Source organism: Colletotrichum acutatum, assembly GCF_030867785.1.
Source record: "Colletotrichum acutatum strain CBS 112980 chromosome Unknown BDZ83scaffold_27, whole genome shotgun sequence".
Taxonomy (NCBI): domain Eukaryota; kingdom Fungi; phylum Ascomycota; class Sordariomycetes; order Glomerellales; family Glomerellaceae; genus Colletotrichum; species Colletotrichum acutatum.
The window spans coordinates 391,618-418,628 of record NW_026849021.1 but is presented as its reverse complement, the minus strand read 5'-3'; the positions used below and the strand labels follow the sequence as shown (position 1 = coordinate 418,628).

General features: G+C 53.2%; 8 protein-coding genes across 8 annotated transcripts; 3 read left to right on the top strand and 5 right to left on the bottom strand.

The window, feature by feature from the left end:
• Positions 1 to 1,460: 1,460 nt before the first annotated feature.
• Positions 1,461 to 3,069, top strand: BDZ83DRAFT_573340 (general substrate transporter; the record flags this gene model as incomplete). The annotated part of the gene is made up of 5 exons (XM_060504607.1): positions 1,461 to 1,530; positions 1,586 to 1,666; positions 1,733 to 1,843; positions 1,906 to 2,108; positions 2,161 to 3,069. The coding sequence occupies 5 exons, from the start codon at positions 1,461 to 1,463 to the stop codon at positions 3,067 to 3,069; spliced, it is 1,374 nt and encodes a 457-aa protein (XP_060367195.1).
• Positions 3,070 to 4,111: 1,042 nt separating this feature from the next.
• BDZ83DRAFT_573197 (NAD-dependent epimerase/dehydratase) lies at positions 4,112 to 5,107 on the top strand (the record flags this gene model as incomplete). The annotated part of the gene is made up of 1 exon (XM_060504597.1): positions 4,112 to 5,107. One exon carries the CDS (start codon positions 4,112 to 4,114, stop codon positions 5,105 to 5,107), a length of 996 nt encoding a protein of 331 aa, XP_060367194.1.
• A 1,178-nt stretch (positions 5,108 to 6,285) lies between these two features.
• Positions 6,286 to 7,898, bottom strand: BDZ83DRAFT_228414 (uncharacterized protein). The gene is made up of 4 exons (XM_060501791.1): positions 7,523 to 7,898; positions 7,165 to 7,464; positions 6,905 to 7,093; positions 6,286 to 6,837 (listed from the first exon to the last, which is right to left on the bottom strand). The coding sequence occupies exons 1-4, from the start codon at positions 7,587 to 7,589 to the stop codon at positions 6,353 to 6,355; spliced, it is 1,041 nt and encodes a 346-aa protein (XP_060367193.1). The 5' UTR covers positions 7,590 to 7,898; the 3' UTR covers positions 6,286 to 6,352.
• A 1,788-nt stretch (positions 7,899 to 9,686) lies between these two features.
• On the bottom strand, positions 9,687 to 11,092 carry BDZ83DRAFT_573178 (uncharacterized protein; the record flags this gene model as incomplete). Its single annotated transcript, XM_060504595.1, has 2 exons — positions 9,687 to 10,901; positions 10,988 to 11,092. The coding sequence occupies 2 exons, from the start codon at positions 11,090 to 11,092 to the stop codon at positions 9,687 to 9,689; spliced, it is 1,320 nt and encodes a 439-aa protein (XP_060367192.1).
• Positions 11,093 to 11,385: 293 nt separating this feature from the next.
• BDZ83DRAFT_614216 (uncharacterized protein) lies at positions 11,386 to 11,915 on the bottom strand. Its single transcript, XM_060507817.1, has 2 exons — positions 11,563 to 11,915; positions 11,386 to 11,408 (listed from the first exon to the last, which is right to left on the bottom strand). The coding sequence occupies exon 1, from the start codon at positions 11,852 to 11,854 to the stop codon at positions 11,594 to 11,596; it is 261 nt and encodes an 86-aa protein (XP_060367191.1). The 5' UTR covers positions 11,855 to 11,915; the 3' UTR covers positions 11,386 to 11,408; positions 11,563 to 11,593.
• A 4,776-nt stretch (positions 11,916 to 16,691) lies between these two features.
• BDZ83DRAFT_228151 (fungal-specific transcription factor domain-containing protein) lies at positions 16,692 to 20,134 on the bottom strand. The gene is made up of 8 exons (XM_060501789.1): positions 19,883 to 20,134; positions 19,305 to 19,664; positions 18,908 to 19,154; positions 18,566 to 18,853; positions 18,177 to 18,428; positions 17,227 to 18,120; positions 17,066 to 17,160; positions 16,692 to 17,006 (listed from the first exon to the last, which is right to left on the bottom strand). The coding sequence occupies exons 1-8, from the start codon at positions 19,986 to 19,988 to the stop codon at positions 16,909 to 16,911; spliced, it is 2,340 nt and encodes a 779-aa protein (XP_060367190.1). The 5' UTR covers positions 19,989 to 20,134; the 3' UTR covers positions 16,692 to 16,908.
• Positions 20,135 to 20,577: 443 nt separating this feature from the next.
• Positions 20,578 to 21,330, top strand: BDZ83DRAFT_614205 (uncharacterized protein; the record flags this gene model as incomplete). Its single annotated transcript, XM_060507816.1, has 1 exon — positions 20,578 to 21,330. A coding segment is annotated over exon 1 (320 nt), but the record flags the coding sequence as incomplete, so codon positions are not given.
• Positions 21,331 to 22,213: 883 nt separating this feature from the next.
• On the bottom strand, positions 22,214 to 25,391 carry BDZ83DRAFT_718084 (glycosyl hydrolase family 3 N terminal domain-containing protein; the record flags this gene model as incomplete). The annotated part of the gene is made up of 5 exons (XM_060512026.1): positions 22,214 to 23,962; positions 24,039 to 24,066; positions 24,127 to 24,765; positions 24,815 to 24,960; positions 25,305 to 25,391. The coding sequence occupies 5 exons, from the start codon at positions 25,389 to 25,391 to the stop codon at positions 22,214 to 22,216; spliced, it is 2,649 nt and encodes an 882-aa protein (XP_060367188.1).
• Between the last annotated feature and the right edge of the window lie 1,620 nt (positions 25,392 to 27,011).

Here is a 27,011-nt window from a genome sequence, read left to right as displayed (position 1 = left end):
ATCGCCGACACCCGCTAGTCGCGCGGCTCTCCCAGCAGGGACAGCAACAGACGAGACTACAACGGACGGCTGAACTTCTGCCAAGATGCGGAAGACCAACGTTCCTCCAATCACAGTACCTGCCAAGCTCACAGGATCAGATAGTAGTTCAATGCAAAGAAGAGGCTGCGAAAGCTTTCGAGCGCTGGCTAAAGACAGTACCGGAAAGCCATATGATCGTCTTCTCGGACGGCTCCAGGGCGACGAACGGAGCCGTGGGGTACGGCTTCGTCATCTACCGAGACTCCAAACGCATAGCGCAAGGGTGCGGCCGACTCGGACTAGCAGAAGTGTTCGACGCCGAGGTCGAAGGGGCGCGAACCGGCCTCAGAAGGGCTCTGCTCACCAATCGCGGTCATCCAATCCACATATGTATCGACAACACCAGCGTTATACAAGGCATCCGCGGCAAGGCGCCGGACTCGTCACAAGACGCGTTCCTCGAAATCCAAGAAGCGGCCAGGATATTTGATATACGGACGCACTGGTCCCCGGGACACCAGGGCATCGAAGGAAACGAGGCCGCGGACCGGCTGGCCAAAGAAGGAACGACACTGCCGGCGCGGATGGGTCAAATGGCAACACTAGCGGGCATCAAGCGGCTTGCAAGGGAAAAATTACAAAGCCAGCACAGGAGATGGTGGTATAAAGAGCGAAGGCCGCGGTACGCGGACTTGGGGCTTGAGGCAGCTCTGTCCAGCCCTCCTGAACTGGCCTTGCCGCGGGCTACGTTACATCACCTGCTGGCGGCACGATCGGGTCACGGGGACTTCGAGCAATATCACCGACGTTTCAACCACGACGACGCTCTAATGATGTGCTCTTGTGGAGAGGCGAAAGACGTGGACCACCTGGTCTACTGTCGACTAACGCTGGCGAGGAGGCAACGGTGGCCGACCCTCCACTCTCGCAGTATGCCCGAGCCCATAGGTCCTATGGGATCTCTCGAGGCCTACTTCAAGAGATTAATCACCGACCCACGAGGCTTCGAGGCCTTTCTCCGCGTGACGGACTTCTTCCAGAAGATCTGTCTGCGGTAGCAGCATCCACACCTAGGTAGATGTGAGTGCGGACTACAAAGAACCTCCCGATTCCAAGGGACGATTTGGGAAAGAATGAAACTGGGGCACCAGCGGGAACCGGGGACAGACAGAACGCGTAGTGGCCACAAGGCATGATTTGGAGGACGATGTAAAGAGACGACGTACTGTAGAGTAGGTAGCCTTGGCTCACGGCCCTCCACGCCATATACCCTTCGGGAGGTCTGCGGTAAGGGCTCTAGCCCGGCCGCCACGGCGTTAAATACAACAACAACAACAACAACAACAACAACAACATTCAACCTGCATAATGGAACCGCAGTTCCCCAGATTTGTCTTTGCTCCACACATCCCTTCGGTCAATGGTTTCGTGACTTTAGAATGGGTTTCCTCATCGTCGCTGTGGCACTTGTCGCCGCTCAAGGCGGCTTCATCTATGGGTTTGACTCTGGTTTGCTTCCAACTTCTTCAATGTAGTTGGTCAGGGGAATGCTGACTCAAGGCAGGAATCATCGCCACGACCTTTGGCCATGACAGTTTCAAGCTCAAGATGTACGGGCCGTCTATGGTCAATACTAGCTACCAAGGTACGACTCACCCAACCCCGAACCATCCAATATGACATGGACGCACCACTGACTCTTCATCTTGAGGCGCCATCGTATCGGTCTATAATGCCGGCCAGGCCATCGGCGGAATGACGGTAGGCTACCTCGCCGACAAGCTTAGTCGAAAGTACACGATTCTTCTCGCTTCGATCTTGAGTGAGTTCTCCCCGCTCGTGGCAAAGCACATACAATGAAAGCGTTTTTGATGTTTTTACCAGCGATCATTGGCTCTATACTCCAATGTGCCGCCGTTCAAGTTGGCATGATGATAGCAGGCCGTCTTGTGGCTGGCATCGGCTGTGGTCAACTACTCTCTGTTGTTCCCATCTATCTTGCCGAAGTTGCGCCTCCAGCGCGTCGTGGCTTCCTTGTCGGACTTCAGGGAATGATGATAGCCATCGGCTTTGGCGTTGCTAATTGGGTGTGTGCATGTATACATCCTATTTCTCTCTCATACACTGACCGTTTTCGAGGTTGGCTACGCAGGTGCTTTCGCCATGGGAGATGGTCAATGGCGGATTCCACTGGCAATGCAGCTCCCCATCCCTGTTCTCCTCTCTGTAATGGTTTTCTACGTACCGTTCTCGCCCCGTTGGCTTATACTGCGCGATCGATACGAAGAAGCGAGAACCGTTCTGGCGAACCTACATGGGGCTGCAGATAACGATGATCTGGTTGGTCGCGAGCTCATCCAGATCCGCGAGCAAATTCTCCTGGAGAGGTCCCAGGGCAACATGGACTGGATGACGGCCCTGCGCGCACTGTTCTCCCGAAAATACGTCCGCCGTACACTCACAGCCGCATTCATCGTAACCATGGGACAGCTCAGCGGCTCTTCAGTCATTCAGAACTTTCAGAACATCTTCTACGCCACTGTCGGGTTCACTGGTAGAACGGCGCTGCTCATCAGTGGTGCTTACGGCATGATGGGGATTCTCGGCCAGGTTATTTACCTCTTCGTCGTCGCAGACCGCTGGCCACGCACACGTACTCTATGGAGTGGTTCTCTGGTGCTGAGTGCCATGATTGCATTATGCATGGCTCTCAGCGCAGTTTATGGCAACAAGAACAACGATAATGAGGCAGGGGCGAGGGCGGCTATCAGCGCCATCTTCATCTACTCCATGTGTTACGCCATTTTCTTTAATGCCATGATCTGGGTCGTGCCCTCGGAGCTGTTCCCCTTCTTCCTTAGAACCAAAGGTCTGGCATTTGCAGTTGCTGCCAAGTCTGTTACAGCAATCGTGCTCTCGCAAGTCACCCCGCTGTCCATTGCATCCGTTAGCTGGAGATACTACTCGCTCTTCATCGCAACAAACTTGGCGGCCGCCGTCTTTTACTTCTTTTTCCTCCCAGAGACTGTAAGTAATATCATCAACTAGCTCGTCATCTCTTGCTAACTTTTGGCAGTCCGGGAAGTCGTTAGAGGAAATTGCCGAGCTGTTCGGGGATGACCTGGCAACAAACCGCCTGGGCGAGCTGGATGTGGACGCAAAGAATGGGATCGGGCCAGAGACGGAGATTCATGAATTCGCCGAGAGGCGATCGCAGGCTTGATAAGTTCGAATAATGGACCCCCGGTAGTCTTGCGGGCCTCTCTTCATACCTAACCAAAGTGCAACATCTTTAGGATAAGAAACATCACCGAAATTTTAAGTACGCAGTAGTAGCTCATCAGTGCCATTAATCAAGCCTCGTCCTGTCAGTGTTCGAAGGCGACTGGTAGTTTTAGTGTTTCATGTGGGATCAATGATTAGGTGAACTATAGAACTCACAGACTTGGCTATTCAGGTTAGTCCCAGAAGACAGGCAAAGAGTCAATAAGATGTCAACAGTTAAATCCATTGCATCGGGAAGAAACATGATGGTCATGCCCCAAACTCAAACTCATACCTCAATCAAGTTGCTAGCCGCTAGAATATCGACCGAGTAGACCGTTAATTCGATGACAAGTCCGATACTCCCCGCGATCTCACTTCCGCGAACCATCGAGTTCATCGCTGCGGGGCCGTGGATCATGCTGGGTGTCAGCGTTGCCACCCGGACTTCTTCCCGGTGCGGAGATGCTTGCCCGGATGGAGTTCGGAGAAAGGTCAAGTTGAAGGAGAGCTGATGATGCTCATGTCACGTTTGAAGATGCAGTACTACCTAGTGTTAGGGTAAGAAGATGTGGACAACATAAAGTTTAGGATGTCTGCTAAATGGGCGTATTTGAATTGCTCCAAGAAGTGAACAAGTTGTTCGAGACATTTCCTGTTCTAGTTATCACACTGCATACGTCTAGACTTTTTGAGTACATCGAAACAACTATCACGTCATTCCGCGGGCTTTCAATCCCGCTGCGAACGCTTTACAAGCTCGAGCAACAGTGTCAAATTCTTCTACGCTACTTTTTCGTACAACATGCACAGTCCAAACCGCAATATGGCATCTGAAGCCGATCGAATCCTCATAACCGGGGCCGCCGGTTTCATTGGCCAGGAGCTCATCACCGCCCTCCTTCTCTTATCGCCTTCCGTCCATCTTACAGCAATAGACATCACAGCCCCTCCAATTCCACCCCAAGCTCTTTCTCACGCATCTCGTGTAACATCACTCCAAACAGACCTTACCTCATCAGAAGCCGTCGCCTCTCTACTTTCGAGTCACTCGCGTTTCGACGCAATCTACCTTCTTCATGGCATCATGTCTGGAGGCGCAGAAGCGAACCTGGAACTAGGTCTTGCCGTAAACCTCGACAGCCACCGCCTAATTCTTGATGCCTTGCGTCAAGAAGCATCGCCGCATCGCGGAACTGTTGTCGTGTTCCCCAGCTCATTGGCAGTCTACGGTCCTGCAGCACCAGGGCAGTTCAACACCGAGACAACTTGCCCGATACCTCAGTCTTCGTACGGCGCTCAGAAGCTGATAATCGAGAAGCTTCTGGGAGATTACTCACGCCGCGGGCTGCTAGATGGAAGGATTGTGCGGTTACTTACCATCATCGTCCGTCCGGGTGCCCCAAGCGCGGCGGCTTCTTCCTTTGCTTCGGGCATTGTGAGGGAGTCGCTCAAGGGCGAGGAGAACATCTTACTAGTGGGTCCAGAACTGCCTATGTGGGTGTGCTCTCCGACAACGGTGGTCAAGAACCTGGTGGACGTCAGGAGCATTCCTCACGGGAAGTTTGGGGTTTCTAGGGTCTTGAATTTGCCTGGTGTTACAGTCACTGTGGCGGATATCTTGAATGCACTAGAGGTTGTCGGAGGCACAGAAGCTAGGAAACTAGTGCGTGAAGAGAGAAGCCCGCAGATCGAGGCGATTGTCGGTAGTTGGCCTGCTTACTTCGATGTTTCGAAGGCCATTGACCTCGGCCTTTCTCCAGATGAGGATTTGATAACCACAGTCAAGGACTTTGCAGAGCGCCTTCGGGCCGGTGTTTAGATAGCTTCCTTCCCGGTGAGTGGATGTTCAGTCTGATGGCATTTTCTGCATACATTGCATTTCTGAACAGACGAGCACAAAATCGAAAAGTCACACTAACATAGAGCATCAAAATTGAGAAAAGTTAGATCAAAAATGCATTCTATGGTGTCTTCGCGTCGGCTATCATCCCTCATCGCCCAATTCCAAACAGTTCACCAAAGACACTTGTTCACCTCACCTTCTTAGTCTTCAACATTTCAACCCACTCCGGCAGCAAATCATGCAAGTAATGAAGATTTGCCCTGCGCCAATACCCCGCCTGCTTGGTTCTACACGACAGAGGCGTATTTTCCCAAGCACCGGCGTATAAGTAAACAATCCACATGACGTCTAAAGAGGTCATGCCAAAATTTTCAGCCTCATTGCCAAGATTGCCAAGAAATCGCCCCAGAAGGAGACATCTGGCTCAGGATCATCGTCTCCAACGGTGACATGTCTCAGTCTCATGACTTTTGGTTCGATGCCTTCTTTGAGCTCTTGGATGGAGTAATCAAAAACGTCGACTAACTATTTGGCCACACAATCGAAAGGCTCCAACTTTCTATAGTATTCACCCCATGAGAGATGGAGGTTGAAGTCTTTGGGTTGAAGATAGTAGAGAGCCGAGGAGTTTTCAGGTGGAATGAGGCCCGGGATTTCGTCAAACATGAGGCCTGGGATGCGCAAGTAGTTCTGTGGCACATGAAATCGCTTCAAACTATACATGGACCCATTATCTGGCGGGGTGGATTCAGCTGATGACGGTGGTGAGGACATTTCTGAGGACTGAAGTGACTCTAATGTGCTAGATTGGTGATGTTCCAAGAGCAGGTATGATGCTGGAGTATGATTTGATGATGATTGAGATTTCAAGTGATGATTCTTGCCTATTAGTATCAATGTTGATGACTGAACTGAGATCCAACCTTTATTTTTGTCGTTGACACAACTCACTATTTAATGACAAAGCCACGGAAACATTCTTGGGTTTCCCAAAGCGGAGGTTGCATAAGATGAATACTGAACTATGTGGTGAACTCAATAAAGCACCATCTCCTTTGAGGATTTGGCTTTTACAAAAGTCTAGGTAAGATTGAAGAGATCCTCCATTCAATACAAAACCATTGTACTACCGTAGCGCCCGGTATAGATTGTGAAAAGCTGTACCATGGCCTCGAATACCACTTCAGCTTAAACACCGCCCACTTCTATTATCAACCCAACTTAGATCCCTGCTTGCAGCTTGCTCCTCCAATCCTCGACCCCCTTGAGAACGGGCCTAGAGCTCCCATCATACCCAGTCTTCCGCATCCACTCCGCCAGGCTACGAATGCGGCCAGGATGAATTCGATCCAACAACTCCAAGTCCCTCTTATTGACGATGCCCTCTCCCCAGAAACGCCACCATGCCCCGAAGTTCTGTCTCCAAGTCATATCCGATTCATCGCGAGCAACCTCCGGCCCGACGGAAAAGTTAACGTAGGCACCCGGGTACGGCTCCGCAAGCGGCGCGTACTCCTCAAACGGCACGCTCTTGTGGATGCCCTTCTTTCCTGTCACCTCAGTGAAGATCCTCGCAATGTCGGCGAAGCTGACTTCGTCGGTCGCCACTTCCAGGTTCAGGCCCGCGGACTCGTTGAGGTTGTCGAAGAGCCAGAGACTGTAGATGCCGACGTCTTCGAGAGCAATAAGCGGGATTTTGCCATCCTCTGTAATATTATTAGGTTGGTGCTCAAGACATCATAGTGATGATGTGACTTGGGGTGTGATACGTACTGGCAGGGTTTACCCAGAGAAAAGAACCATCCGGTTGCTCTGTCGGCGGAAACATTCCATCCAGGAGCATGTCCATGTAGGGACCTGTCGTGAGGACGGAGCTCTTCATGCCGTCCTGGCCTTGGGCCAAGATGAAATCCGTGACTCTTCCTTTGGAGTCGTTGTGACCCCAATGGTACCTCTCGTTCCCTGCTCAAGCCAATCAGCAACGCAATCTAACAGCTCGAATGACAAAAAAGAAGCGCTCAATTGTTTCTTACATCCCGACTTCTTCAGCGCATAATCGGTGCCAGCCCAGACGTAATGCTGAACACCTTCGTGCCTGGCAATCTCGTAAGCTCGGATGCCATAGAAGAGCTCATTCTTCTGGCCCAGAGTGAATCCGTCCGTGTTCACCCATGCACCGTAGACACCCTTGAATGCCCGGTGGAGATCCTGCTGGTTGTCTTGTTTGCCCTGGATGAGGGTGACGTTGGGGAGCGTGGCAAGTTCTTTTGCGCGGGCGTTGTCAACGTTACGGGTGAGGACCCTGACGCTGTATTGCTTGGTTTCAGCGAGAGCTGTTAACGATGTTAGACTGATGTGCAGATTTGGTTCTACCGAGAACGCTGAAGTTACCCTTGACGACTGGTCTTCCCTGGGCACCAGTGCCGCCGATGACGAGGATTTCTTTCAACTCTGACATGGTTCAAAGTAGAGGATAGATTTAGATGACTGTGCTGATAATTGTGTGTTTGATCACATTATGAACCAATTCAAAGAGGGTGACAGTCATTGTGCCTTATATGCATCCGTCTTGAATGATGTGGCCTTGCCTTGCGATCTACTTCTCTCTCACGCAAGCCCCTGAGATCGTATTGTCATGATATTTGAATATGATTAACAAGCCAAGTTCACGATTTACAATCCACTCGGATGTTACTAATTGCCAGGCCTGGTGCGCTGAAGTCACCGTCTCCCATGTACAGCCAAGCTTGGTAGGCTTTCTTGTGCAGAGATAGTAGAACTTACATAATTCCTTCGATGTGGTGTTTGTCATAAAGATCGCAGCCCACTCGGAAGTAGAACAATGTGCACATGTCAAGCGCAGATTTATTCTACGTTTCAGCTCCAAGTACAATGATTAATGATCAAGGGCAAGTTTCGACCTCTATGACACAAAGTTGGTGAGATACACAGGATGAGTAATCATTGAAGACCGAGACAAAATGAACGCTGACCGTGGCTTCGGAACTCTGACTTGAAGATTTGGAACCCAGCGCGAAATGAGACAAAATATGTAATCAAGAAAAGAGCCCCACTGTCATACTATGTATATGGTATTGCCGCTTCCACGAAGGCTGAGTCGGTCGGATTTGCCCAGCTTGATGCTCACAGGTTGGCCCCAGCATCTACCTTTGCACCTACTTCCCAGACGGATATCCACCGACGTCTTCTTGGAGAGAAGCGTGTAGTACAGGGTCGTCAGCTGACCTGACACCTTTGCAAGAAAGTAAAATTCTAAGTCTCGGCATATGGTCATAAGATGGTGCGCCCGATCTTTCTTCTACCAACCTACGCGGTTGAGCAACATGGCCTTAAAGGCACGGAGCTCATACAACCAATGCGCATCGATACGACCTCAGCTATTCATACGGTAAACCTGACTTCTCTACCACTCCATCTCGTCTTGGCAGATCAAGGATCACTGCCCCATGCAAACGAATGCAAGGAGCAACAACAAGCTAGTGAACAATGAATGAGGTACACCGGCACAGACGAGTGACGTATTCTCCTTTCAATGCTGACCTTGCTTCTCCAAATACTGCTGCCTAAAAACTCAAGAATGAAGACTGCTGCCTATTACTACCTTCTCGCGGGCCGACTCAAAGGCCGACTTACAGAGACGAGGGCTCATGCGATGTTATATCTCGGAAATTCGGGTCTTGGGAGAGAGATCTGAGATGGACCCAAAAGCGAAAGCGAACAGGAACTTGACAGACCGGATAACTAGAGCGAGGACTTTAGCAGCACGTCGTGAGCAGAGGGATTGCCAGAGCTTTCGGCCTTCAGACGATACAGCTCGCGTCCATCTCTACATTGTCCCTTTATCCTGCTCAGAAACCTAATCGTAGAACGCGTTGATGAAGTTCAACTGCCAAGGAAAGCCATCGATATGCTCATCTCGATGACGCTCCCATAAAGGCCCGAATCCATCACCTCAAAGACCGGATCCCGGCCCCGTCGGCCACCGCTCCTCGCAGCTTCCGTAGACAAATAGGCCACACGCCGCACGGATATCTCGGCTTGGCAAATGAATTCAGGCAGCGGGTACAGCCCTTTTGTTCCCAGGGTCAGCTGGGCGCCAAAGAAGTCCTGCAGGGTCAGCGAACAATGCCCCGAAATGGCCTACACTCATTAAAAAAAAAAAAAAAAGCAAAAAAGCCAATGACATGTTGTACACGTTATACAGACAGTTGATCCTTTTCACGGACAATCGAATCGGATCTCCTTAGATCCACCGGATACGAACAAGCGACATGTCGCGGGAGCTTAAAAACTGGATATTTCATCATTGCGGGTGTGGCGGAGCTTCGGAGAATAGACAAACAAACAGGATAGATTTTCATTATAAGTGCTAATTCGGCACACACGGGATTGACCCAGGGGCATAGTGTGCAAAGATATAAAAGGAGGCCATTATTCCTTTCCTAACGCCTCTGCGATGCTTTAAATGGACGACTCGTTCAAGAGATCTTGATTCCATGTCTTTTTGACGCGCTTTTCCCACACAACCGAACCTCTACCGGACAGCGATGTTCTTCATGCGGCCCGTTGTCGGCACCGGCTTCTCCAGTCTCAAGGCCCAAAGCAACATGTCCTCAGCGGGGAGGAAGACCAGCAAGGCACGATTGCAGAGGTACGCAACCAATGCGCAGAAGGTAGCGACGAAGGCGTCCATCAGGTAATGGTTTGCCGTGCCCACGATTGTCAACAGAATCCAACTCGGGTAAAAGACACCGAAGCAGAACATGGCCCAGCTCTTCCAGCGCTTACGGTTCTCCTGGATCTCCTTGAGCTCGACGTCATCAATGTCTAGCGACTTGTCCAAGTCGTTGCGCAGCAGGTAGTTCCTCAAGCGACCGAACAGGAGGTTGAGGATGGCCGAATCGGCGATGAAAACACAGCCGATAGCGAAGGCGTAGCCAAAGTGCATAGAGGGCATGGCGGCCAGCTTGTTGACAAACTTGCCGCTCATCCAGACACTCTCGGCGTTCTCGAGGTTGACCGTGTCGACGAAGCCGTACTCGGAGGGCATCAGACGGGGCGGAGCGCACGGATAGAAGATGAAGATGATGAAGGCGCACATGTTCAACAAGGTCATTGTGCGACGGACAGTGCAGAAGCGGGCGTGAGTGGGAGCCATGGCAAAGTAGTAGGCAATGAAGCCGACGGTACCAGGGATATGGATCAGAGAGTATCCGCGGTTCAGGATGGTCAGCCAAATACCACGGAAGTCGTCGATTTGAGCACCCTCGAGGAACCAATGGGAAACGCGCCATTCAACCCAGCGCTCGGGACCAGTTCTGGTGCCCTCGCCGAAGAACTTGGCCTCGGTCTCGAGAAGAAACAGGCCGTGCTCCTGTGCGACATCCCAGACAGCCTTTCTGCTGCCGTAGTAGCTCTGCGCCAGAGTTGCCGTCATGCGGTAGAAGAAGAAGGAGATGGCCCAGTAGAACATTTCGATGAGGAAGGGGAACTTTTGCAGGATTCTCGAGTGAACGTGTCTCGCAAAACGGCTCGAGTTCGGGGTCTTGACGCGATAGCATCCAAAGATGGTACGATATTTGGGCGGGAAAGGATCGGTCCGGATAGGATCGTAGGACTCGTCGGAGATGCGGGGTGAGTCCCCTCTCTCTTCGAATAGAGGTTCGTACGTCGCGTTTCCGCGGCGGAGGATCGAGTAGTTTTTTCTACGGCTGACGTACAAGCCGATGAGCATGATGGATACGATCAGCTGGTGCTGGTGATTAGCCTTGAGGTTTCATATGACGTGAAGCTGCGGCTGCGGTGGCCCAGCAGCGAGATGGCCGTGATCCTTACAATTGGTTCTACCCAGTCCGGAGTTCTCCATGTGTGTACTGCCTTCCAGCCGCCTTCGGGAGTGCCATACGGCAATTTACCACTAGGAGGCTTCACGTCGGCCATGATGTCTAAGTTGCGCGGGGGTTCTCAGAGTGTTATGGGAGTGCGGATTCCGTTCCTCTAAGAGTGTCGTGTGCTCGTCCTGCAGTGGTTTGAAGCGGCGAAGGACAGCCCTCGGGGAATCAGATCGGGTCGTTCTTAAAGTCGGAAAGTCTAATCGCTCAAAACAACGAGAACGTTCAATGCAATCGGGACGTCGTATAGCTGGTCGTGATGAAGCTGTCGTGTGTAGTGAAATACTCCTGCCTGTTTCGGGAGTAGACTTGTTGGTGGCCGTGTATCTTCCTTTAGTTGAGAGGACGGTGAATCTCGATGCCGACTCTTCGTGTAACAGCGTCAGACAGCGAAAGACAGACAGGCACTGATCATGCGACCGAGTCGAGGAGAAAGGGGGATATTCCGTGGGAAGGAAAACAAGGTGTTGAAGAAAGGGGACAAGAAGCGGCCGACGGGGGGTGCAAGCAGCGACTCACGAGCAGCGTAGTAGGAAGCGGGCTCCGCCGTTCATTTAAACGGATGGACCATTTTTTCGGTAGGAGTTGACGGTAGGCTGGCTGAGCGAAACACACAGCAAAGCCAAGCAAAGCAAGAAAGGGCGGATTTGGCTCGTGGGCAACGCGCAGTTGTCCAGTGAGTAGCAAGAAGGTGGGAACACACGGCAACAGTGGGTGCGATGCCAAGACTTTTGGGTTTCTCATCTTTTGCGCTGCATCCCTGCTGCTTTGCGTATAGGTATACGCAGTACGTACTTTTTCCTCCGTACATGCAATTCGTACCTGCCCCATAATACCTAAGGTAAGGCACTCGGTAGCCTGTAGCAGAAGGAGAGCCTGGGCATGTGCAAATCAGGCAATTGCTCATGTCGCTCCTTGCTTCGCTTGGCCCTGGGGGCTCTTGGCTTTTTCCTGCAGAGGCTCAGACTCGCGTGCAGCTACCTCAATTCGCACCTGCTGCGTGTGCTGCTTGGGTACGTACACACAATCCGTCCCCATCGAGATGGAACCGAGTGCTGTTTTGGGAAGGATGTCGTGTGTGGATGAAGGCACGAGGCAGGTGCGAATCTCGGGTTCCTGCTCGCCGTTCCTCGGGCCCTTCCCCATCCCCCATCATCATAAACTCTCGCAGCCTCAAACCTGCCTTCCGGAATGCCAGCCAGGTTCCATGGATTCCCTCTATGACGGTACCTGCCTTACCGTTGCGCCGGGAAGCTCAACTCTGTCTGGACCTTCCCTCCCATTTCGGCGAAAGATTGCAATTGCTCATCTTGAATGATTGGAAGTTGTGAGATTTACAATACCTACTACCTAAGGTAAGTATAGCTGAAGGAAGAACGAGTACGGACTGCATGATTCAGAGCGGGTACAAAGACAGGTACACGTACCTCCTCTTTCCCATTACGCCTGGCGGCCTGGGGGCCACGCGTCTTGGCGCCTTCCATGTCCATCCTCCACCCCATGCCCAGTGCCCGCCCACTCCTTCCTTCACGGCGAACTGCGTAGCCCTTGCACAACACAGCCATCATTCGTCAAGCCTCCTCCCGTCCTCCCGTACAGACAACTGTTGATGACGGAGTGCCTTACATGCCTTACTATGTACGGTAATTGCATCCTGCGCAGCTTTTCGGCATTCTGATCCTCTTCCGTTCTGCCAGCTCTACAGAGTAACATCTTAATCACCTTACTTACCAGTCACCGCATCATCACTTCGGCACGTCAACGGATGACTGACTTTGTTTGGTCCGATGTTGCTGCTGCTGCCATTATTCGCAATTACTCACTTACCCAATCTTGGTCCTTGCCAGCCAGCTCTTGGATGCCCTCGGCCATCCCTAGACCACAGCTCACCATCCATCCGGACCAACAACCAGCAACCATCACCACCACCTAGGAACGCCCTCAGCAGGACCTTCAGACTGTAGCATTGCCTCGCTGTCATGTGTCACTGTGGTCGTTGAAAGACGGTCAACAGAGTTCTCGCGACCAGTTGCTGTCCCTCTGCCTCGCTCCAGCCCCAGACGCCAGCCACAACCTTGTTGCCCATCTGCCGTCATCCTCTCCAATCATCAAGCACCCTCAGCACCCATCTCTCGAAAGGATTAGCCACTGTAGCTAGGCTGGAAAGCTCTGCAGGCACACTCAGGCTTCAGCATGCCTTTCTATGCGCCACAAGAACCCCATCTCACTTGGTTTCGAAAAGTAGTCAAGCACATCCCACCAATTTGCGAAACCCTTGTCAGATGAGCGACGCTATCTGTCCTCCCTTTTTGCTCCGAATCCCGACAGCGGCTACTTTAGCTCCAGCGGAATGAAGAAAGACCAGGGAAAAAGTGGTGGTCCGTCGGACAACGAGCATCGCCAGCCGAAGAGGAACCGTCAAGCCCCGTAACGCTATTCGCATGCTAGCTGTCTTGGCACGCCCGGTTGTCTAAGGCTCCAAGCCATTACAGTCTCTGCAAACCAGATGGAATGCAACTTCTGACAGCATCCCGCCCGCCTCGCTCCTCTTCTCGTTCCACGAAATACAGTTCCAACCTCTCAGCACTTACATAATGGCAGTTGGGTCCCAAACCCAGACTGAAGTCAAGCTGAACTACGGAGTACCTACATAAGATAGGTACTACGTCTCCAAAGTCACATTCGCATCCTTTCCAACAATCGAGTCAAGCAGGACGATGCGCCGGTCTTGCTGGCTGCAAGGCCGAGGACACCATTGAACGAATCCTGGGCCGGGGGACCGACCAACGGCTTGTTTCCTCAGTCTCATCTGTGATCGCCGGCCCTATTCAAGCTTGAGACAAAATCTCAGCATGCCACCATTGAATTCCTCAGCCGGGCCTGAGTCGGCGACCACCACAATCTGGGATCGGCATAGTCAACTGACAAGCTTAAGCAGTGGCGCTGTGAATCCACAGGCCTAAGCTAAGCTGTTCGCAACCATTCCCACATGGAACCGGTGGTCGGCACCTTGCCAGCAATGAGGATTTTGCTCGTCACCGTCGTATCGCCTTTCCATCGACTGATCTAACCATTCACAAGCTCATCTATCCATAGAAATATGGGACTAGAGAAAGCGCACGCGACTCCTTGCACCTCTCCTCCTGAACTCGCATCAGCCACAAGGGGTCACACACATATCGAACGCTATCCTCCAGGGTACTCGCGACAGCCCTCTATCATCCTGACAGGGCTCGATCAACAATCCTCCCACTGGCGCACTAGCCCAGTGCCAATCTTGTCTTGTCAACGCCTATTTCCGTATTTCGTCTCAAGTATCAAACCTGACAACACTCAGCACGCAAGGTGTGGTGGAAGGCCGCCAGTAGTCAAGGTTTCTAAATGCAGGAGGAATCGTCTTCACCGGCATCCATCCGTCTTGGCGTTGCAAATTGCTGGTGTTCAGACATGACGGCACATAATGAAACCACCTCGCTTTTCTGGATCCAAAAAACCACACATGCGACGGATTAAACATCTGTTGCTGGACTATCAAATTGGCATCGAGACCAGATGAAAGAAAAATAAACCTGTTTCGCTGCCTAGGGACTGTGGTGAAGATTTGCAATCCCTTCCAACCAACAAATCAAGATCTATTGGATTGAGCCAGATCCCACCGCTTTGCATGTCAAGCTTTCCGTCAATCTCGCAATAAAGATTGAGATGTCAGCAACCACACCAAACCCACTAGCCAATGCCTGGGGACTCCACTGAACGGGGACAATACGCGGGAGTAAAGAGCAATCCTTGTCTCTTGAGGAGTCGAGAGCATTCAGGGCAGTTCCCTGGCGACTGGTTAAAGCGGCCTCCGCGGACCGTCAGCACCACGACCGCGCATCTGGTCGGCCGATTCCTGAGTGGCCTATTCGTACGGATGATGAGGGAATCGCGGATGCAAAAAGCTTGACGCATACAAGGCTACGGCTATGCGAACCGACACGCAATTCTTGCTCATTCTCCCCCCACACTGTAGATGCCGAATCTGCCCTTGACTCGTGGGGGAGGGGTCTTACACTTCCGTAATTGACTATTCGTAGAGCACGTTCGACGCTATCTTTCAGAGATGCTGGTTTCGTCCAGCTTTCGGCACAGGTAACCGCTCAATCCCCAAGACTGGAACACCGCAACGCGCAACTCAAGTTGCATCCAAGACTGTTTGGGCTTAGCTTGTTGGTTGAGCTCAGACGTCACTCACTCAATTCTCAATCCCCTAATCTTCGATATGAGCTCAGGGCCTGTCTCCGACATGCCGATGGCCCGGCGAGCTTCCAGCCCCGTGCCCACATCTGCGATTGGACCATCGTAGGGGTTGCTCATGGTATATCTTACTTGAGGTTGATCTTTCATTCAGTCTTGCATTTGTGCCTCGGAGCTCACCTTGGTTGATAGGCACGCAAAAACCGTGAACAGGATTAGCACATGCGGTTGATACAAGGTTATAATCCCATCATCCCATCGCCGTTGAAGAAGGCCAGGACCTCGAAGACGTCTCTTTTTGGCAGTAGAGTTTGGATCGAGCTGTACAGGTTTCACAGCCCATCCCACTGTTCAACTCAACTCTTGGCTGTCACGACTTGGTTGCACGCAACGTGCCAACCTGGGTGTTGAAGGCTCTGCAACACAGAGTTCAACGAGCATCGCCGGCGGTTTAACTAGGCTGTCCTTACCAGATACTCGACCATTTCGCACCACGAGCCACCACAAGTACGTCACTAGCACCATTCTAGTCTCCCATCAACTGCGCAATTGATCTGTGAGATGGCAGTCTTCGTTTCGAGTTGTGCCGGCTACCCATCGCCTGTCGCAGCCGTTGTCGAGGCTTGAGTTTGGGTTTGAAGGGTTCACCCTAGCCGCGCGTCCACCGCCGGAAGAATGGAATCTGCCGCCGCACCCAATCTGTCTAAGCACCCAGTACTTGTGGCGGAGCATGCTTCTCCAACTGATCGGCTGCGTGGTTGCTTTTGACCTTGTCTACAATCAGGCTAAGCTATAATTGCGTGCGGGGGTTTGGGTAGGCAGTGTAGACTGCACCACATTCCTTCGGCCGGTCGGATTGGCCCCGCTCTATACCATCGCCGACCTCCTTCGCCGATGGTACAAGTCGGCCGGGCCTAGGCGTGGGGCCGATATTGAAGAACGAGGCCGACTCCCAGTACCTGCGCACGGCAAGGATGCTAGCCAAATGTTCACACGCAGCATACACAGTAGGGATTACGATGGTGGGATCGGCTTTTGTCTTTACTTTGCTAGTTGTTCTATCCAATAGCTGAGGCAAAGCAACGTCGTACCCAGTATCGACACATCCGCTAGACAAACCGTGACTAAAGAGCAAGACGGCATCTTGACTACCACTCCTGAATCGTAACACGTGGGAAAACCTAGAATATAACATGTTTAAATACCATAGATGCCAGCCTCGTCAACACCATCTCTCGCAAGAGGGGTCGTGGGAAGAAGCGAACAAGGTTCCAAAAAAGAAGAGCGCCTGGATCTGTCGAGATTGAAGAGAGTTTTCAACCAAAAATAACAACAAAGCCAACCGCCTCTCGCCCTTTGCACCACCTGTCCATCCATCCATCACCCTTTCCAAAGTCCAACTCAAAAACAAATCGTGGGGTTACCTATAGTAGGTTCGTGCCCCTTCGCGTGTCCCCCAGATAAGCAAAACAAGCGCCGCTTTCATGTCCCAATCAGTCAATACTGTGTCAAGTAGATTTGGTTGGTTGGATTGATAGTTTTTCCCGATGAAAATATGATGATGCGAACCCAAAAAAGGTTTTGTTTCGTATTTAACCCATGCTTTGTCTCCTTTGTGCCTTTTTCCACTCAAAAATAGAATTGCTGCTGGGGCTGGCCCGGTGGCGGTTGGGCGACGAAATCAAAGTTCATGGTGTCGACGCCGCTGTTCCAGGGGTCGGGCGATTCTGGGAAACGGTCAGCCTTGTAACTCTCAATCGGCGACGGATTGGTTAACGCTACTTACCCCACCAGATTGATTCATAGAGATCCATTGGGGACATGTATGTTGACGGGTCCAGGTTGGCAATGTTATCCATGCTGACGGGTGGGTATCCCATGCTGAGACTTGTTAGCATAATTCGAGGAATGAAAGCATCGGGAAAGGGAGCTTTGAATATGACGTACTTTGGTGTATACTCCGTCATTGCTGTACCATTCTGCATCTCGGCCATTGCGAGAGCCGCATCCTGGTGGGGATCCATGCCAAACGGTTTCCCGTCATTGTTCCCGTTGACGTTATTGCCCATCGGTCCCATGAGCATCGGCGGTAACGGTGTCCTCGCCCCGCTTCCGGTACCGCTTGAATCGGTCCCCTTCATTTGCGACGTACCCATGATGGTGCCGTGCTCGTAAATGTTACGCAGCGCCGTCAGCGCTCTCCATAATGGTCCAGACAGTTCGATATCCTTGTCCGTCTTGGGGATGTGAGCCGTAGGCGAGGTCGCCTCCTTCGCGGCCGTTGCGGACAGCGCAGCAATGAGGTCGCCCTGCAGCTGACGGACCTCGGGACTGTTCTTCGTCTCACCCAGGATACCGAGGAGCAGTGCGGACGAGAGACCGTGATACGTAAACGCCCAGCTGCGCGTGGGGATGACGGAGAGCTGGTGCATGGCGAGAAACATGCGAACCGTCTCGGCGAGGTTGTGCTGGCACTTGTCCGAGAGGTGGCGCTTCTGCTCGGGGGTGAGCTTGGTGCAGTCACGGCGGAGGGCGGGGCGACAGCAGACGGAGATGACGAAGGATGTGTGCAGGCGGACGGCGTAGTGCTGGAGGCGGTCAATGGCTCGTTTGCACTGTTCCTTGATGCGGATGTTGGGGGCGACGTTATTGCGGAGGTTTTCGACGGCTTCGCAGTTTTCAACCATTTGCTCGTAGCTTACTGTAGTTGCCACATCTGGGTTGAGCCGCCGGGAAATGATTTCGCAGAGGTGGTACATTGTGTCTAGGTAGCCGTATTCACCGGCGATGGTAGTTGCTACTGTTGGGATCGGACAGCAGGGAATGTTTGTCATGGGAGGACTATTCATATTAGAGTTTGTCTCATTATAAGATTCTCGCAGAGCTGCGGTTCTTACCGATCAAAGGATAGTGATGTGAGGGTATCGTGCCACACACATGTCCACCACAGCTTCCGGCGGATCATCTCCTTGGACTGCCCGTCATTCCGGGCGCTGTCCCGTCCGTCAGAGGGATTTGGCCGGTGCAGGCCGAGGGACTGGGCCAGTCTGCAGGTCAGGCCGAGCAGGGCCCACGAGGCTTCGGCCTTCATGTCGTTAAGGAGGACAAAGCTGGTGAGTAAGAGAGCTTGGATGGAGTCGAATGTGGGTCTTGAAGCCGGTGTGGGGTCTCGGGTTAGTGGATGTCATTTTTGTTTACATTTTACGGTCATTGTCCGAATAGCCGGATGGGACCCATTCTCTGTGAGATAAGGGGGCGAGAAGTGAGGAAAGGGAGGATGACTAACCGTAGTAAAAAGTTGCCGAGCCGCAAGAAATGGAACGATATTTGTATGTACTTTTGGGAATCCCGCGTGCGGATGTGATACGGTGAGTCGTGGTACTGCGACCCGACGGCTAGCAATGCAAACAGGATGGCTAGCCATGAAGCAGATACGGGTTTCGGCGTGCGCGCGGCGTTGCTTGCATTGCGAGCGCGGTCTTCAAGGTAGACCATGAGCTTAGACTCGAGGTCATCGATATCGACGACGAAGCCCCAGAATTGTTGGGGCGTTTCTTTGTATGTTCGGAACAGCCTTGTTTTGTTAGTCTTCCCAGTGTCCCCATCACGAGGTGGAAGAGACACTCACTTCATGACTTCCCGATCGGAGGGCAGCTCCGCCGAAATCTCCCTCGTCAGACTATCGAGATGTTTTGATGACATGAGCGGGAAGGGCGCAGAGGTATCAAGTCCGAGAATGGACCTCATGTCCTGCCTTATGTCGACGCCCTCTTGCAGCTCGTTGGCGCCGGACTGCTCTCTCAGCAGGGAGGGGATACTATTCTGGCCAAGATACCGCGTGACGGCCTCGGGGGCCTCGGTCTCGTCCACCACGCCTGCAGCTACTGGTCCCCGGGGGAGCTTATCAGTATACAACCCGTTGTTGTTTCCCATAAACGACGACGACGATGCTGCAGAAGCAAAAGGTCTCAAACCAGGATGGATGTGCTGGTCTTGCGGCAGTGAAGACGACAATGATGACTTACCGATGGCCGCGCGTGGCCAGGTCGCGCTGCCGGGTTCCTGCTTTAAGGGAGGTTGGCCCGCGGCGGCGTCCGCGGCAGGATCTTCGGGCGAGTGCGGTCTTTTGCGATTGAGCACTGATGAAGCCGTGCCGTTGCCTGCCGTAGTCGGCGCCGTTGTGGTGGTGGCACCATTACCGCCGGCGTTGCTATTGCCTCCCTCTGTTGTGACGGAGCCGGCGGCCTTGTGATTTGTACCGTGAGAGGCTGTGCGATTGGGCTTGTAGGAGCATAGTTGTGGGTGTTCTCGCTTGACGCAATTTTCGCATGGTTGTTTGTTGTCGCACTTTACCTTACGTTGGCGGCATGGCCAGCAAGCGGTGCCTTTGGAGGAGTCAGTATGAGTCAATAGATGATGAGATGAGTGATTTATGATATGGAGGTGAGATGAAGATGAGAGGATGTGAAGATCAAGTCATCTCATCTCTGTTACCTCAAGGATATGCGATGAAATAAGATGAGGGATGATAGGCAGACGCCATATCGCCAGTTCCCCGGTGGCAGAGAGAAGAGTCACCCGAGAATGGTTCAATCTCACTCACCATATCGAACCTTGCGGTGAGAGTGGATGATGCGGTTGGCCTCCTCGGGGGTGAGATCATCGATGGAGGCCTGGTCCGGGGTCGGGGTGGTTTGCGACTCGGTCATGATGGCGACGGGCCTTGCATCAGACCCGGGTGTCGTCGGTGGCGTCGGCGGCAGAGGTGAAGATGGTGGTGGAAGAGGTTACGGATACGGCGACGGCCACAAACGCAGCTGGTTGTCTGTCACGTACCGAGAGTCCAACAGGCCGTGGTGGCGATAGCTGCTTTCTCTGGGCCTCTGTACGGGACAGGCACAGAAAGGTGGAAACTCCCCCTTTCGAAGCCCGTCCGCCGGGTTGGAAGAATTTACAGTTCACGGAAGTGACGGGGGCCAGCCGGGCGGCCGATCGGAGACGATGAGCGCGTGCGGCGTGGAGTTTTGCGCGCAGGCGGCGGGCAGTTCACTCGGGAGTTGCGATTCCTGCAGCAAGACGGTTCGGCGTACGGTCCTGGCGTGTGTGGTCGGGTGTCTCTCTCTCTGTGTCGGGTTCGGGACGCCGGTGTTGGTGGCCGGAGGCGGGTAATGGATGTGGGAAAGACAATTCGGGATTTGAGAGGTCCCAGTTGCGGCGGTTGGTTGTACCTCCTTAGGTAAGGCAAGGTAAGGCAAGGCAATGATGCGTGCGTCTGGATTGGTTTTCTTTCTTCTTCTTTTTTTCTCTGCCGCCCGGGTGCGCGTTACCGGCCGTTGAGACGAGCAAACGAGAAACGAGAAACGAGAAAATGGAGCTTGTGCTGTTTGCGGTTCGGAGCCTGGCCAGGCTGGTTGGTGTGTGGTTCCAATGGTTCCAATGCGGCTCCGTTGTTGGCGAAAGAGGAGTCACTTCTTTTTTTCCCTGAAGAGGGGGCGTTTTGGAGGTTGGGGATTGGAGGAGAGGAGGAGCAGGTGAGGGGACCAGCAAAGAAGCTACAGCCTACTGAAGACTGAATGCCGAGATCCCGAAGCGACGGCGAGATGGGCGTTCGCGAATCGTAGATGGGTTCGCAGCACTGAGCAGTAGCAGTAGAGGCGATGACAGCTGCAAGGTAACGCAGTGCGCGCCATGCAATCGGGCGAAGCTAAAGAAAGCAGCAGCGAATTGCAAACTGGTCGCGAGACTCGACGCACCGAGAAGGAAGGGTTTCTCCGGAGAGTGAGTAGTCAAGGAAAGAAGAGAAGGGAGAGAAGATGTCAATGGAACACACTGGATACAGGACAGGACAGGACAAGGAGGCGCATCGAAAGAGACGGGAAGCAGCGGGGTCAAGCTGAAGAGGCGTTGGTCCAATGTCTATGTTTCTTCAACTCATTCGTCCAGTTGGCTGCCACGCTGCCTTCCCCTCCGGCTGCGCGGGACCCTTGGGATTTCCATCCATTGCTTAGCTAAGTCTGTTGATGAGTAAGAATGGACCAAGGAATAGAAGGAATTCCGCAGTGGAAACGCTACGGGTGGCCCTGCCTTCCAGCCTTTGTGACTGCACACTGATCGCTTTGGGGCCGAAGCAGCTTCGGATCACCCGCGCTAATGCCAGATTAGGTATAGGCCAGCTACACTCTTGTCCAACTGCCAAGACCCGCTCGTGACTTACCCCACTTTCGAGTCCTCGACACCTTCCAGACTCCCGTTTCTGCCTTCCTTCCTTCGCTGTCACTGCATCACCAAACTACCTACCTTACCTAAACTTTGCTTACATACACACTCGGCGATAAACAGCGCACGGTGCCTGCTCCACTTCAGAGTCTCTGTCGTCACCTGGCGGAGGCGGGAGGTGAGTCTCGGTGAGCGTAAACACTTTCGGTCTGACTTAAGCACCCACTCCAATTTCTGATGGATCTAACCTAAATTCAGACGGTCGCACCCTCTCTTCGTCACCCAAAGCTGTAGACTGACGACGGTTTGGAGGTCCCACGAGCAAATCAATATCAGTGATTAACCGTCGAAATCTGTAAAATTTCTCTGCTCTCACGTCATGTTACAACCTGCAAGGGCATATCGTCTTACGTGGTCCGAAATGTGGCCCATGTTGCGTCACTACATGCTGCTGCTCGAGTCAGTCACATCGTTATCCCTGATTTCTTTCCGTGATCCGAATGGACTTTATCAACGGATATAAACGACGTGATCGCGAAAGGAATTTATCGTGACCCGCTAGACAATATCGAAAGCCAAAAGAAAATACTGTCAAGATAGTCTCAACTACAGAAGGGTTTCCAGCTGACATGAGAGTAAACATGATTGATTAAAAACTACTGGGTACTATTCAAGTCGCCGTATTCACAACACAATCCAGCCGCAATTATTGTGCCATCTACAGCGACGCACTCAGGTGCAGGTCTCTTGATGAGCTTCCAACCCACACCTTCTTCGGGTACTCGCTGATGACCCAGTTCTGGCTCGCCGTGTCCCAGTTGCTGAGGTCACGTCTGGTAATCTCCGCCTTGAACGTCGCTGACGCACCGGCCTCAATGGGGATGCGCTCAAATCCGCGGAGGACCTTAACGGGATCCTCTGGGCCGCCAAGCGAGACGTAAAGCTGGGCCACTTCGTCACCAGCCACCTTGCCCGTGTTCGTCACGGTAGCAGTCACCGTGTAGAGGACGTCCCAAAGCTGCGGGTTGCCGCCAGGGGCCCCTGATGCGGGGTGCTTGGGCTGAGGGGTGCTTGCAACGGCGTTGGGAGGAAGGAACTCCTCGGCAGTCTTGCCGTAGGTTGGGTCGTTGGCAGACTCCTTGACGTCCGAGGTGTTCAGGTAGGGGTAGATGAAGTTGTAGATGTACCGGAACTCGTTGCTAGGGAAGACGTACTGGGCCGGGTCGGTGCTGTAGTTGCCAAAGGTGGGCGCTGCCGCCGTCTCTCCCGTTGTCGGGGCATACGCGCCGGCATTACCCTTGGTCACAGCCAAGTTCGAGTACTCAAAGGTGGTGTACGAGAGACCGAAGCCGAAGGGGTAGATGGGTGCAACGTCGGAGCTGTTCGATCCAGCAGTAGCACGATCAAAGTGGCGGTAGTCAATGAAGACGCCCTCGGTGAAGTCGTCCTGGGGAGCGGCCTCACCATTGTTGGGCTCGTACAAGACATCGGCACCGTAACTCTCGCGGTTGGGGCCCCATGTGAAAGGAGACTTGCCTCCCGGGTTGACATTTCCGTATAGGACATCAGCGATGGAGTTACCGGACTCTTGTCCAGGAAGGCCGGCCCAAACGATAGCGGTGATGTTGGGGTTGTTGATCATGTCAGTCAATAGGACTGGGCCGATGGAGTGAATCACAACAATGGTGTTGTTGTTGATCGCGGAAACGTTCTTGACAAGCTCGTCTCCTGCGTTCCAAAGTGTCAGGTTCTGGCGATCGCCCTCATTGCCTCCCACGTTGATAAACCCTTCACCGCCGTTGGCATTGACGAACACGATTGCCGTGGCATCTGCCTGGGAGACCAGGGCCGTGGTAGCCGCAGTGTCGTAGTTGCTCAGGATGCTCTCGTAACGAGTACCATCGGCAACAGCACGGGCAGACAGTCCCTGGTCAGGCGTGACCAAGTAAGGGTACTCTGCCGTTCCTGATCCCCACGCAGCGCCCAGAGTGCCATCGTTGCAGCCTCTGTTGTCGCATCCGTTGGGACCCTTGAGGTTGGGTCCGGCATCCTCTCCAACGACTGCCAAGAACTTGGGCTTGTTGAGTGGCAAGGCGCCGTTGTTCTTCAGCAAAACAGTGGCCTTGGCGGCAATCTCCCGAATCAGGTTGGCGTGGTCTCTGCCCTTACGGACATCAACGTGCTGGTTGATGACCTGGGTGTTTTCCTTGGCGTAGTATTGGACGGGTCCGACGGTATCTTTAGTCCATGAAGAGAAGGTGAGTTCCGGAACTGATTCCACCTCAAAGCCGACCTTGAAGAAGGCAGCCATGATACGCAGCGCCATGTCATCAAGGCGATATTCGGGAACGGTGCCGTTCAGGACAGCGACGGTCAAGTTGGTTCCCCAGAATGTAGTTCCAGTGTTGAAGAGAACGTCGCCCGGCATGGCCATGTCGAGGCCTGCAACAGCAGTAGCAGCACCGGCCTATTTCAAAGTCAGTATGGTAGTCCTTCGCTGGCTGAAGAAAGATATGGGAAAAGTGTAAGGTCTTTTCAAGCACCAGGGGGACACATACGTGTTGAGCTTGCCTACAATCATGTTAGCCATTATGCCTATACATATTCAAAGTAGAAAGAGGGACCACTCACCAATCAGACATGATGAACCCTTGGAAGCCGAGCTCTTCCTTGAGGAGTCCGTTGAGAAGCTTCGAGTTCTGGCAACCGTACGAGTTGTTGACCTGGTTGTACGAGCACATGATGGAACCAACGCCGGCGCGGATGGCATCGGCAAATGGCCACATGTAGAGCTCATGCATAGTCTTGTCGTCAATGTTGGACGAGATGGACTCGGTAATGTTGTATCCGTAGCCGATAGCTTCCGGAGCCTGTCTGAAGTGTTCCTGCTCGTTGCCAACAAAATGCTTGGCGCAAGCAATAGCGTGCTGCTGGATGCCCTTGACCGACTCGGCCATGGCGATACCTGTCAGGTAAGGGTCCACGGAGAAGCCCTCCCAGTTACGGCCTCCCGTTGGTGCACGACCGATAGGTCCGGCAACGGGGGCGAGGACTACGTCGATGCCCTTGGAGCGGTGTTCGAATCCAATGGCCTCGGCTCTTCGGTAGATCAAGCTTCTGTCCCAGGTCGCGGCGACAGTCTGGCCGGAGGGAAAGACGGAGTTGTAGTCGGTGAAACGAATGCCAACGGGGCCATCTTGCATGCAAAGACCGCGAAGACCGAGACGGGGAACAGAACCGACGTTTCCAACGCAAACGTCTCCTTGCCAACTGCAGTCATGTTAGCCATCTTCTGTTAAAGAGAAGACGGTATACGTACCCGACTCCAGTGGTCAAGTTGACCTTCTCGAGAAGAGTCAATTGGGAGACAAAGTCCTTGGCTTTGGCGTAGGCATCAGCCCAGCCGTCGGCGCTAGGGTCCATCCATGGTGATGGGTAGACTGGAGGCGAGTGTGCGAGATCGCGCTGTGGGCATCGTAAGTCTTTTGGACATTCTAAGAGCTGTGATAGACCGAGAGCGGAACTAAAAAAGCGAAGGAAACGCATGATTGCGGTCGCAAGATGGCCAATGGCGCGCACAGCTGTTTTGAATGATAATACGGAAGACGACGAATTGCAAGTTGAATAACGAGATCAAGAAGACGAGCTCCGTAAGCAGCAAGACGCCTTCCGTCAAGCTAGATCCCACGAGGACATGGCTCCTCTATACTGGTCCTTCTTCTCCAAGACAAACCCACGCTCCGCTCAAGGTGAAAGGTGGTGTCACAAAAACACGAGATCGACGGTGAACCGCAGCGGCAGCAACTTACCTTGTGTAGCTTTCCTTCAGGCGCCACGGCAGCAGCGACCTGGTCAGCCGCCGCCAGGAGGGCGACGACAAGACTTTGTGTTCTCATTGTGAACCCCTGCTTTTGCTGGATCAGGTGTATATCGGGGGAGTGACTGGCGGGACGGGGAGGACAGAGACAACGGTGGAAGGAGGTCCTAGTCGAAGTGAATCGGTGACCTGGCGTTCAATGGCACTGGACACAAGGTGTGAGCACTCGAGTAATCACTGGTAGGGCGGCTCGAGGTGGTGTCGGTGGATTTGAAGCTGTAGTCTCGTGGAAGGAGAGCACAGAACCTTGACCGAGAGATTGGATGAAGGCGGGTGCGGCTGCTACTTTAATGTTGACAGAGGAGCTGGGATCATCGTCCAGGGTAGCTCCCCCAGAAAACAAGCTCGCCCTTTTTCTTTCGGCCTCTAGGGTAGTATCCGTAGGCAGAGAAGGTGCCGAGGGCAAGGTGCTGGGCCCGCAGAGACGGAGATGTTGATCTGGGCTGGACCTGATGATGCAACAAGGTTTCCCTGCTTACAAGCTGTAGTGAAATGGGACCAACTTGTGGGCATATGCAGCACGCTGGACGGATGCTACCCCACCACACCACAGATGAATTCTGGGGACGGTCGTGGAAGTATCCCACCGCCTCTGACTAACACGCGTGTACTTTGTCTTGGAAGCGATGCCGTACTGCGTACACTGCGGGGAAGGCAAGACTCGGTTGGATGCGGAGAAGAAGAAGACGATGTATGGCGAAGACAAAGACGAGGACAACGCCAGCGTGCAGGAGGAAGGTCATATGAGTTGGAGATGGAGGGCCGCCTGTAGCTAAGACTGGGTCGAGTTGCGCTTGAGGCAGGCTCTAATTCGACTCTGAAAGGGGCGCTCAAGGAGTCAAGGACTCGAGGGAGCTTGCGTTCGAGACATTGGAGAGAGAGGAGCCAAAGTCCGGGGCGAACGCCGTCCCGAGACTGGGGAGAAGCGAGCGGCGTGAATGGCAGCTATCCGTAGGTGTGCTGGGTTCGCGGGGCCACTAGGGGCAGGGTGCAGTAATAGTATTCGTACGTCATGTCGAAAAAGGGCCGATCAGCAAGTGCGATGACGGACAGGGCGAGACCAGGAATGGCCGGACAGGAGAGATGACGGGACTCGGGCCCTCGGGAGAGATGAGTAGAGACTCGAGAACCATTTTGGTCTCGGGAAGAGGCACCGAGTGTCGCTGGAAGCTGGATGTGGCGTATCTGATGTGAGTAATTCGATGTTGTCGGAATGGACGAACGTGATCATTGACGTTTGGCATAGTCGAGTTTGCCCTCGCCAATGTTGTGTTTTCGCATTAGAATGTTGGCAGAGAAGGCAAAGACGGGAGGAGAGAAAGTCAACGGACCGGAGAATGGAGACCGGCTCTGGGGTACGTATCGATGTGGTTCAGTAAACAAATCGGAACGGGTGGGGAAGCGGGGCCCCTCTTCATTGCCCCAGAGCAAGAGGGAAAGTGGGAAACAACGCTCCACTGGGTGAGCCATGACTGCCCGCAAAGCCTCAATCACTCGGGGATTGGAAAGAAGCAATAATTAGCAGGAGATTGCGTTGGACGGTAGAAACGGCAGGAATCGGTCAGCGACCGGAAGGGAACATGTCGGTACGCGGGCCATTCCATCGTGGCTGCATGTATTCCGGCAGTACTCCCTACCA